The 12,597-nt window shown below is 43.0% G+C and overlaps 2 protein-coding genes across 2 annotated transcripts; one reads left to right on the forward strand and one right to left on the reverse strand.

Moving 5' to 3' along the window:
• Positions 1–2,531: 2,531 nt before the first annotated feature.
• Positions 2,532–3,436, forward strand: LOC124674296 (blue copper protein-like). Its single transcript, XM_047210341.1, has 2 exons — positions 2,532–2,782; positions 2,886–3,436. Exons 1-2 carry the CDS (start codon positions 2,620–2,622, stop codon positions 3,326–3,328), a joined length of 606 nt encoding a protein of 201 aa, XP_047066297.1. The 5' UTR covers positions 2,532–2,619; the 3' UTR covers positions 3,329–3,436.
• A 1,360-nt stretch (positions 3,437–4,796) lies between these two features.
• LOC124708823 (probable DNA helicase MCM9) lies at positions 4,797–11,968 on the reverse strand. The gene is made up of 19 exons (XM_047240477.1): positions 11,871–11,968; positions 11,690–11,792; positions 11,484–11,613; positions 11,259–11,397; positions 10,527–10,593; positions 10,106–10,280; positions 9,778–9,877; positions 8,914–9,011; positions 8,699–8,764; positions 8,451–8,543; positions 7,437–7,553; positions 7,231–7,303; positions 6,647–6,713; positions 6,463–6,544; positions 5,891–6,012; positions 5,535–5,629; positions 5,202–5,311; positions 5,089–5,136; positions 4,797–4,987 (listed from the first exon to the last, which is right to left on the reverse strand). Exons 1-19 carry the CDS (start codon positions 11,963–11,965, stop codon positions 4,797–4,799), a joined length of 1,971 nt encoding a protein of 656 aa, XP_047096433.1. The 5' UTR covers positions 11,966–11,968.
• Between the last annotated feature and the right edge of the window lie 629 nt (positions 11,969–12,597).

Here is a 12,597-nt window from a genome sequence, read left to right on the forward strand (position 1 = left end):
ATTTTCTGGCACCATAGCGCGCCACTTGTCGCATGCGGAGCGAATTATCTTCCCTTCGCGAAGGTTGGCTTTTTTTTAAGGATTTCGAATCCATCTACTTCGTTCACCACCATGAACCACAAGGCCCATTAGAACTGACTGAGTATTTGGACGGGCCTGCAGAGAGGCCATGACAATTCAGAGTCTTACAGGTTGCAGCAATACATGGGCTTCTTTAGTGAGATACTGAGATGTGTTTGCTTTCTACCCAAATCAGTCTTGGTAGTTTTTTTTTTTTGGTTGTGTGAAAGAACTGGTCTATGTTTTGCTCATCTTTTGGCTAATTATTGCAAGAATCGGCAAAATTTAGATCGAGGCATGGACCCCAATTTTCTGAACTCTTTCTCTCCTTTTTCTGAACTCCAGTCTTTAGTACCGAACTCATCCATGAGCTAGTTCACTGAAACGCGTAAACTGATGGATGCGTATGCTTTTTTTTATATCAAAACTGGAGGGCTTTGTGTTAAGCGGGGGAATTTTATTTGTGGGTGCTTGATCAGTGGGGATAACCTCTCTTGGTGAGGTGGTAGAGTCATGGATCCATGTACAATTTAGTTTCATGTTTGACTTCCGGGTTGAATTAGAGCAAGGTGATGTGTTGAGTCGAACTCGTGTAACCCATGTCAAACATGTAAATGCACGTACAATCGAGTTGGTAAAATAGACCGGATGAACATGTTAGACTAAACGCACGAAAGAAGCACAATACGCGCGCCCGTGGCAAAGGTTTTCATCCTGGTCGTGGTGGGGTGATTGAGATGCGTTAGATGGCTTCGACGGGTTCATCTTTAGTTGTACTATATCGATTTAGTATGTGGGGAAGTGTGTCCTAGTCACGGTCGAGAAATTAGAAAGTTTGTTGAATCTCATATTGTCATTAACAAATCTTGGTGATGGTAATATGATTGTTTGTCCTCGTACAATTGACGTGTGTCTCAAATTTCTAACAAAATCTGTGAATGTAGCTATCATCAATTTATACGCATACCAAGGCGCCGCACTCCATGTGTCGGTATACCATATTCCTTGGTGGTGAAATGTACAACGAATTCTTGTGCTCTGACCAAAATTCTCAGTGCTAATACGTAAGTGACTGAAGCAGTGAAGCCTGAATGAAGATCACAAAATGAGACGAGACTCACATAACAGCATGTGATACTTTGACAAAGCGTGCAAAAGGCTACCAACAAACAAATGTACTTTGCAGCTCTACCTGCGCGCACCAGACACGGAACAGACCTAATCGTCTCATGTTAGGTACTACGTGATCACCAACCTGATTGGAGATCGATGCCCAGGGGTCCATGGCATGTGGTCGCTAGCTTGTTCTCTGGTCTTCTTCTCATCCAGCTGGATATAACAAGAAATCCACAAGCACAAAGTGGTCTAATCAATGTAACCGCAATGCAGCGTTTCCAGGCCACATATTTCACTCTCTATCGATTGCTTGCTATATACTGGATCAGCAGATGAGATGGGTCAACCTCAAAGGCATTTGTTTCACAAAGCAATTGCTAGTTAGCTAGGCAACTGTAACATCTGAAAGTGTTTGGAGAAGTCCCTTTCCAGAGGGTAGGTGACTTCGCTCAAACGATGAACTAAGACGGAAGTACGTACATACTCACCAAACACAAGAGAACCATTGCTTTACCTTATAGCTTAGCCAATTGTACGAAGAGCGTTAGACATGGGCAAACACTGACGCGTCATTGTACGAAGAGCCGGTAGCTAGCAAGCTCGCAAGCGAGGTTCTTCTTGAAAAATATCAATCCATATTATTTGTTGCTGATTTAGTACGTACTATAACCTTTGTAATAAACTAGAGGGAGTAGCTGATTCCCATGGAGACCGGACATGACTACCGGGAACAGATGGTGATTAGTCTCATTGCTACTAGTTCTCCAGACGGAAACACGATGTCCATGGACCCACACCCACCGCTAGTAAGCCACTCTGTCAGTCACCGATGAAAGCTAGCTAGGCAACGGCAACCTCAGAGAGATGTAGCGAGTCCGATGATAATGCCAAGTAATCTACTCTTTCTTCGCACCGATCGATCGATCGATCGCAAGAATATCATGCCTGCGACGCGCGTTCATCATGAGAAAGATGTGGCAACCGAAAGAAAGTAAATAGCTAAAGCATCAATTGGTACTCTGGGAAGCTTTGAGATCACGAAAAACATGTGTTTTCTCCTCTCCAAAGGTTGTGTATTGTCTATCGTTCTAGCGAACAGTGTGGTAGCTAAGCTGGAGTAGAGTCGTTTCTAAGGCATTTCGTGTCTACGCGTCGCGCGGAGGTCTTGGAAAAAGGCACAACGACGGGGCCGGTGGTTCCTGCTCCCAACCAACTCCAACGGAACCCACTTCACCAACTCCCAGCTGCCGCGCGCGCCGTGCGTCCCGATCGTCGCCATCGCCGGTGCAACCCTCCCGTGTATATATAACGCCGCCCTGGCCTGCAATCTTCCGCACTGCACACCGACCGATCGATCTCGACTGACAAGCGCAATTTGGCGGTCTGACACCGCTGCATTCTCGTTTCCGATTCAGTTGGCTGGTTGAGCTTTTGGCTGCTGCGATGGCTTCCAATCTGGCATTGGCGGTGCTGCTCCTGGTCGCGAGCTGCGCGTTGGCGGCGTCCGCGGCGAAGTACACCGTCGGCGACACCTCCGGCTGGACCACCGGGGCGGACTACACCACCTGGGCCAGCGACAAGAAGTTCAAAGTCGGCGACTCCCTCGGTTAGTACTTGCACGTTCCCTGACACAGCTTGTCTCTCAGCACCGTTGCGTCCTAGTTTGTTTGCCACGCAGTTACTCACGGCCGGCCGTTTTCCTTTTGCAGTGTTCAACTTCGCCGGAGGGGCGCACACGGTGGACGAGGTGAGCGCGGCGGACTACGCGTCCTGCTCCTCCGCCAACGCGCTCAGCAGCGACGGCAGCGGCGCGAGCACCGTCGCGCTCAAGACCGCGGGGAAGCACTACTTCATCTGCGGCGTCGCCGGACACTGCAGCAGCGGCATGAAGCTCGTCGTCACCGTCGCCGCTGCCACCGCCGCGTCGCCGCCGCCCAAGGCCTCCCCTACCCCGACCCCGGACAGCCCTGACACCACGCCGGACACCACGCCGACGTCCCCGTCGACCAGCACCGGCGGTTCCACGACCAAGACCCCGGCCACCGTGCTCGCGCCCCCGACCAAGCAGTCAGAGTCGGGCGCCACCGGGCTCAGGGCCACGGCGTTGGCTGGCCTGGGCGTCGCCGGGCTTGTGGCCGCGGCACTCTTCTAGGGCCCAGGCCAGGGTGGAGGCAGTGCTTGTATGTTAGCAGGTTACATATCATTTCGATCAACTCATCGTGTCGATCGTTGCTGAGGAGCGAAGGTTTCTTTTGAGAGAGGGAACTGGCTAGCTTTTGTTGTGGTTGGCGCGGTTGTTGGATAGTTGGATTCTCTGTTTTGATTTTTATTTTATTTCACATCTATGTAATGGATCTTTTGCCTATTCTGTGAGTGTTGGATCATCGTATAGGCAGATTTGCACGTGTGGTTAGCGAACCACCATTTATTCCATTGCTTCATTTATCTTTCCAGATAATTCTTACTACATGGTATTCTGTCCTCCAGCAAAAAAATTACTCTGAACTTGTGCAGGTATTCTACTATATGCGCTTACGTATTAGGAGTCTCTCCGTTCGATACTCGTCCAAAGTGCAACCTGTTCGGTGTTTGCACATAAGTCAGTACCAACATGAATTTCAAAAAAAAATGTCAGTACCAACATGAAGCTGCATTTCATATACTTCCATTTCTTGTTTGATGCCTTCGAACTATGCCGATGTTGGGCTAATGGCGAAATCATTTGTGAAGTGCATGTCTAAGCACCCGATCTTAAGTTATTTATAGAACTTGTGCAACTGAGCTTCTGCTATATTCATGTTGCGTTCCACAACGAGAGACAATGTAAATTAATTCGATCCACTCACTTGCCCAAACCAAATAATGTAAATTAATGTGACATACCACCGTAATCCCATACCAATACCGTTTACTGGGAGTGGCAAACATATATACATATTGTTGCATCAGTTATAATATTATGTACTACTAGAATAGTGGGTAGTCCTCAAGCTTCGTAAGGACTATCCTCTCCTGTTCGATTTCTTTAACATGTCAAGATAAATAGAGACATGGGGAACACTGCTTAATTGCTTATCCCTTTACATAATTATAATTATAGTCTTACTAACACAGCAATTGTGATCGAGTACCAAGAAACAGAACGATCCATGATTCAAAGCCAGAGTATGTCACCTTAGCTAGCATATGGCTATGCAGAAATGAAGATGATATGTGTGAATGCTCATGGCTCTTCGACTAGCTGCATATGTTATGGAGTACTAGACTAGAATAGTGGGTAGCCTTTAACCTTCTCACGGATTATATTCGCCTGTTTGGTATCTATACATGTCAAGACAAACAAAGACATCGGGAACACTGATTATCACTTTACATAATCTATGGTCACAATGATGCATTTCCTGATGTAAGTAATTCAAGCGGCAATGAGCCAGTCAGCAGCAACATACAGACTGCTCAAAATCAAATTAACATGCGATGGAAAGAGTATATCCTAGTTTGCCCTAAAGGCTGTGTCCAAGATAGTATGCAAGAACTCCCATGTGCAGTTGAGCAAAGCAAAACAAAACAAACATGAGACAGTTGTGAACTTAGGTTTTCAGTGGTCAAAATTTCAATAATCATGAATAAATACGGTCTGAATAATATGTTAGGATACAGTCCTGATCAGGATTCTCTCGGAAGTTGGAGTTTAGAGCATCTCCAGCACTGTCTACGACTGCAGATGTTGTCATGGAGGACTCAATGCATAATATGGCAGCAATAGCATCAAGTTCTGTAACCTCATTTCTGAACATTAATCTTGCATGTGCTACAAAAGAGGGGAAAATAGAACTGTAAGAATGAGGCAAGATGAGAGTCAGGAAACATATCTGAAAGGGGGAAAGGTCCACTGGAGATGAAAGAACATGCCTTGCGCTAGCCTTATCAAACTCTCAAGCATACGCACAGTTGTTCTCGCTGCACAAAATACTGTTTTTCAAAGGCTGCAGAACTCTCCAAGGAAACATACATGATTTTCTAACCTGCATTCTGTGTTCCAGAACTCCTTTGTAGCTGATAATATCCTGAGATAATTCTTTCTGCCTCCTTTGTCAGAACTGGTTTAAACCGGTGTCTTACATAGTGGATATACCTGGGTTTTAGGATAATGGAGCATCATTATACATCATTCACAGTGACAATAACAGTCTCAGCGGTAAAGTGTACAATAAGAAAAACTAAATAAAAAAAATCAGCTGCTCATTAAGCATGGTCTGAAATAGCACTTGCTAAGGCAATAGAACATAATGACACACATGTACTCTCATTTCAGAGCAAAAATCTCTAGGCTCAACATTGTCATGTTGGCTATCTACCTTCTCAAAAAGGGAAGTGTCCACTCTTCTATGCCCAAAGCGGCAGTGCTCTTTACACCAGAATCACTTGTCTTTTTTTCTTCTGCTTTAGTGCTCTGCACAATTTCCAATAAAAGTGCTTAATATAGCAGTTTATTCCAAAATGACATTCTGGTATATTACCACATAGAGTTGTTATTTGGTATTGTTAATGTATATGCATATAGTCCATAGCTTAGCAAGGCCTATAAGGCCCACATCTTATATACGTTTAGACTACACAATCGAGATAAATGATTTGGCCATTTTTCATGTTTCCTAAGAAGGGTAAGCTCAACAAAAGAGAGCAAGCTCAATATAAAAGCAACGAAATGTACCTGGGCTAATATATGAGATGAAATTATGCCATCCAAGTCAGGGTTCTTTCTATCCAAGAGAACAATAACTATATCAAATCTACTTAACAATGGTCCTGACAGTGTTGTATTCACAGATAAGGCTGAAAAAAAGAAACATGGATACATTGATCAGATTAGATGAACACTTGTCAAGAACTTTGAAATGGGCAGACAGTTCAGTAGCATGCATCCACTTTATGATGCCTTGCAAAATCAATATCCTAATGTAGATTTAAAAGAGTTTATATAGTTTATGGATGTACTTCAAATGAATCTAAATAAATTACTATAAGAATAAAATATCATTATGCCAGTTGCACCATCAAAATTATGAACCGTAATAGTGTTAATCTGTGATTTTGAAGGCATTTATTGCATCTCTGGTAGTGTTTATGCCACACTTGGATTGAGTTAGAAACTTAACACAAATTACATGTTATGCTGTCATCGTTGAGAACTGAAGAAGTCAATATGTGATGCCTGAAATATTGCCTTAAGTTTTTTAACTTTTTGAAGTAACATGGCTATACTGTTTGAGTTAAGTGCAGTACATTCATCAGAATCGTACTGTCCTTTGGGATTAGTGGCACCAAAGACAGTAGTCCTCGAAGTGAGTGTTGTCACCAGTCCAGCCTGAAAGATAATAGGAAATAATAATCCATGATCAAGGTGCATGGGTGGTGAGCTTGAATGGCTCATTAAATGGCAATTGTATCGAATAAAAAGGCTTGGTACCTTTGCAACGCTTATTGTTTGTTGTTCCATGGCTTCATGTATTGTTGTCCTGTCATGCTCTCGCATACTATGATGAGAATGTTAGACAGGATATATGTCAGATAAGACATTGAGGTTAACAGGTGTTGCGTTGATTTTAGCAGAAGGCCAAGAGCATGAAATAATAACATAGTATGTCTCCCAACACTCCAAAGAAAAGCTATGCATTTAGCATGGATAATACATCAGAAAAAACAGCTTAAATATGCATGCATATTATATGGGAGATCAATCGCTCGATGGGAGGCTGGGGCTTTGCAGCTGCGGGTCCCCAGAACTATAGGATAGGGATTAGGGAGGTATCAGCTCGGTTGGGAACTATGTCCAGATGAGATCATTTAAGCTAAATATACAAGGATCTGATCCATCAGTGAATCTCATGTATGAAAAAACCTCTCATAATAATCCATTCTCAATATTTTCAGTGCCAGGACAGTTAAGTGACAGATCAGGAACTGGAATCTGTTCTCAGATAAAACAAGAGCCACTAATCGCATTAGTGAATAATGGTACCGGGTAGCAATTGGAGAAAGAAACAGACAAACCTATCAAATTCATCTATGCAGCATAAACCACCATCAGCCAGGACAAGGGCACCAGCCTCAAGCATCCACTCACCTATCATTAAATTCAAATGAACATTGGAACCAAGAAAACCAGTAGTCCAGTACTAATGTCAAAAGAAAATGACACCAAAGTAATGTATAATGCTGACAAGGAATGGTGATGTTGAACACTAAAACATATATACCTCCATCCTTGACAGCAGTGACAGTCAAACCAGCACTGGTACTTCCAAGACCAGTTGTAATCACAGAACGGTTGCTCAATTTAGCAGCAAACTTCAAAAACTGGGATTTACCAGTACCTGAAATTCAACAAAGCACAATACAGTTGCATCAAATGTATATGTACAATCTTTAGATGTGGTACAGAAAAGTAAATAGTGCAATCTTGTAAGTTTTAGGATGTATTTGTATTTTTAACAACGAAAATGTTTTTAGAGTGTATCTAGTAGGTTTCTACTGCATGCCACTTTGGATTTAGCACCACCGAAGTAAGTTTTAGGATAGTAGGCTCATTGTTTTATTCAACTGTCTATTGTGTTTGCATGTCATGGCATGTCTATGAACTCTTGAACAGTATCACTTCTGATCTTGCTTTTACTACTTCAGGGCCACATTGGATTGCAGGAAATAGAAAAGATAGGAATATGAGAACACAAGATGTACTACGTATTCCTAGTGGATTTCAAAGCACAGGATTTTTGCAGGTGATACATTTCGAATTTCGGATGGTGCACGGGAAATAAACACCAATGAATCCAAAGAAACCCGAGATCTGCAATCATCAGCTAAAATATTTATGTTTACTCCTACAAGTATTTGAGTTGGAGGTGACAGTTCATCTGCCATAGCATCTCCTCTCCGCCTTCTTCATGACTGGTGGGCCATCTGTCCAAGATTTCTACCATATGGTTATTTTTATAGTTATGATAATTGCAAGTTTTTTTTGTTTCTTCTAACTCTCAGTTTTTGTGGTCATGATGGAGACTCACGTGCTATATGATTAGATATTTTCGTATATATGTACCAACTCAACGGCATTCCGCTATTACTGTGAAATATCAAGTACTTACTGATGTGAATATTTGAATATGTAATTTTGGACGGCTGGTGGTGGGGAGTTGTCTCTCTTTGTGTAAAAATATAACATGATAAAGCTAAACCCTCTCAAAAAAGCGTGTGATTATGAACATTAGTACCTGGATCACCAACGAGAAGCATATGTGGTTCACCACGAACCTTTGTTCCAGAAGCATCAACATGCTGCACTCCGCCAATCAATGTCAGAGCAACTGAAAAATAAATATACCACGAGTAGTTAATATGCTATAACAGTATTTGACACGGGAATCCTTAAGAACATATTAGTTAATGATTTCCTTCCATACAAGGCTAAAAACACCACTGAATTACCAATAGTACAGCTTACTGTGAGAAAGTAGCATACCTGCAAGCTTTACCGTGAATAGCCCATAAATCTGAGGACAAATGCCTTTCAAGATTTCATTTCTTCCTATGTACCCAAAAAGGAAAATATGTAACTTATAGCAGTGATTAAATGGCAAGAAAATTGCAGGATGCAATTTGAGATACAGAAGATCACGGTTTTATAGCTTGAAAACTAGAAGCATGCCAACCGAAAGATCCAGGCAGCTTAGGAACCTTTTAGTGGAGTATCTCTGTGTTTTTCCCAGAAAAAATCGAACTCCTGGATAATTTCCTCAGGGATGTCTATACCAGACTTCAGCTCATTAGTTCTCCTGTAAAGCACAGTGAATAGACATAAGCCATTCATAAAAATCAGCACTACAGAAGGCATTAGCATTGTCTAAACTTCACATCTCAGCAACCCAAAAGCGCTGAACAAATGTTGTCCATGGTGGAATGAGTGGAATGAAATACATCATCGACTCGCATCACAAACTGTAGAGGAAGGCTTCCCATCACATAAGACCAAATGATACTGTAGACATTGACAATATCTATTACATGAAAGAATTCCATTTTTCAACACAAACCCAATATACTAACACGGGAAAACATCAACAGCAACAACAACATTAAAGTCTTTTTCCCAAGCATGTTGGGGTAGGCTAGATATGAAACCCAACAGAAGAACATCAACAGCAATTCCATAAATTTTATGGAGTAGCAATAACATATTAAAGCTTTTGATATTGCTTTGATTGATCTGGAGAGAAGTGAATGAGTACTTGCAGGTTCTTAATTAGCATGATATCTAGGGACAACAATGCTTCAAGGAGCAAGCATCCATACTTGGTGCATGACATGCTCGAAAAATATTACAAACATAATGATTAATGTGCATAAATCAAATATTTACAAATGAAATAACAATGCTTCAACGAGCAAATATCCATACTTGGCCCATGACATGCTTGAAAATTATTGAAAACCCTAATGATTAATGTGCATAAATCAAAGACTCACAAATGGGAAAGAAATTACATACTACTTTATCAGAGCTGAAGTTGGATCGGAACCATAGTACGACTTATCAATTACCTCGCATAATTGGCAATAAAGACAGGATCAAGGTTGCAACGCACATCCTTAACATCAGAGGACCACTTTGCAGACAATATACCACTAACAATGACGTCATCTGAAGAAAAAACACAGTTGACTGTATAGGATGCAATTCAGGCAAACGAAACACATCACTTTTAAGTTGGGACTTGGGAACAATGAGAAATCAACATAAGAAATTTCCTAACTTATCTGCTTAAGCTCCTTATATAAAGATTAAGCACTGTGATTTTATTTTCAAGATCAGCAAAACATAATCTCTCACAGACCCCTATGAATGTATGAGCCCAAAGAGGCTACCTACCTCCAGCTTTAACAATATCAACAAGGTCATCCATCAAAATCACGGGCATTGAACGGGGTATAGACCCAACATCGAGAAGTTGTACGCTTTCTTGGATTTTTATTTCTTGATAATCATGACAGGTTATGCTATCTTCAATTAATTGGAAATAAGCACTTGGACAGCCTTTTGAACTCTGGATGAATAGCAAAACTATTAGAAGCTACTTCACAGAATATGGCGTACAGCATCAAACAATTATGAAATGTAAACAGGTATAAATAAAAACAGTAGATAGCATGTGCATTGGCCATAAGAAGATAATACCATTGTCCACCAGAGGTGGAGAAATATAGGTCGAACCAGAATAATTAATACTGTTTTTCACTCAGTGAAATCATACACTACCTTCAATTTAGAAAGAAGAAAGGAAATGCAATACCGTGGATGGGCAAGATGCAGGAAGAGTTATACGATTCCCAGCCTCTAGCTCAGGGTGGCAGCAGAAACTATTCAATAGAGAAATAAATTAAGGACTGGTGTATCTATGACAAAAATGTAGGGGTTCATGACATTCAAGTAAATTCAACACCTTGTAAGAAGTAATGAGGAGATCTTCGCATGTTAAGAGGCACAAAATAATATATCTGAAGTTCTTAGCAAGGCAAGCAATGGATTGATTCAGTCTCTTGAATGTGTCTCACAAAATTCTTAGAAACAATGCTACTTCCTTAGTTAAGCACTTAAGCCTCTCACACTGCATGATTTTCAACTACATGGAAGAGAAGCTTCAACTCTGATTGCAAACTTGCTCGCCCAGCTTTTGGCTTGCGGGCTTAAGCCACCGAAATAGGCTAGTGTCTCCCAGCATCGTAACAGAAGATGATAATCTTGCCAGCACAACTAAGAACATTTAGTTACATATGAAAACAGATATTGACTTCAGTTCAGCAAGATACGATACCTTATCTGGTTTGTTAAGAAAATCCACTGCCTAACCACCTTAATTAGTTGATCACACTCTAAATTACTGAATTAACACTAATATGTGGTTCGGAGTTATGCTTAACAAGGCAATACTGCTTGCAGACTGAAGGGATTCAATTTCAGCCAATACTAGTAGTCTGGTACATACTGTTAACTATGGTATCCATCCTGAACATGCATCACAAACCTGTAGCTGCATTTCCTGCACTGGTACCACCGCTCGCCCTCGATCATCTTCACACCACCTGACCTGATCACAGTCCCCTTCAAGGTCAGCAGAATCCCCCTATGCTTCACCCTTACCTTCCCAATGCTCGGCGACGATTCTGCAAAAATAACACCATCATAGCTGAATCAGGGGATAGTCTTGCAAGCATTTCAACAAACAGGGAAGCAGCATGCGCGAGCGCACCCGGGAATAGAAGCGGCGACCCGGAGGTGTTGACGCGCACGTGCACGAACTCCTTCTTCGCCGCGGCGGGATTCGACTTATCCGGAGTCCCCATCAACTCGCTCTTGTTGAGAATTTCCAACACCTCACTCTGCTAGTAAAACCGATGGTAAGGAAACGGGAAAAAAATGGGGGATGCATGTAGTGCAGAAGGTTGGTCTGCTCGCCTGGGCGCGTTGAGCGGCGGCGTCGAAGACGGGGAGGAAGCCCTTGGGGTCGTTGTACAGTGCGTTGCCCAGTTCGGTGTCGAAATCGAAGAGCTCCGCGAAGCTGCGAGAGGAGACGGGGTTAGGGTTCGGGGGGAGCAGAGCGGGGGCGGGGCGGAGTTGGAGTTGGAGGAGTGCTCACTCGATGACGAGGGGGAAGTGGAGCGTGGGCTCGGAGTGGAGGAGGATGCGGCGGAGGTCGTCGGAATGGAAACTGCGCAGGAACTTGGCGAGCATAGGCTCGTACCCTGAAAGCTCGGCTGCCTCGCCGGCGTCGTCGGAGAGCGGCGGCGGCATTTGGGCGGCGATTGTGGTTTGGTTTGGTTTGGGGGAGAAAGGTGGTTGTCAGGACACGGCGTCACACGGGGAAGAAGGCGGCGGACGGTGGTCGCGGTGCTGGTTTTCCTTTTTTTTTCCCGAGACTTCGGCTGCACTGGGCTTTCGGGGCGTTTTCTTTGGTCATCTGGCGGGCTTTCGGGCAAGGGTTCACCCGGCCCGTTGCATAAACGCGTTATGGGCTACTAAAGCAGTAAGGTGCAGTTTTTTTTCTGCGGGGAATTCGGAGAGTTTTATTCAGCTGAAACGGAACCTGAATGATCAGCATGGAGGCTGGCCACCAGAAAGTCTGGAATGCAATCTAGCCAGCTATTCGTCACCATCAGAGTGCAAGCTAATTTAGCACAAAGATGAGCCAAAATATTAGCCGACCTACGGACATGCTGGATAAGAAAAAACTTAAAACTACCAGGTAGCTCTCCAACTTCTTGTAAAACAGGTGCCATGACCGAACGATAATCGTGACGAGTGTTCCACGTATTAACAATCTCCAGACAGTCTCCATCACCACATCAGGATAACCTCGCAACTTG

Source organism: Lolium rigidum, chromosome 1 (assembly GCF_022539505.1).
Source record: "Lolium rigidum isolate FL_2022 chromosome 1, APGP_CSIRO_Lrig_0.1, whole genome shotgun sequence".
Taxonomy (NCBI): Eukaryota; Viridiplantae; Streptophyta; class Magnoliopsida; order Poales; family Poaceae; genus Lolium; species Lolium rigidum.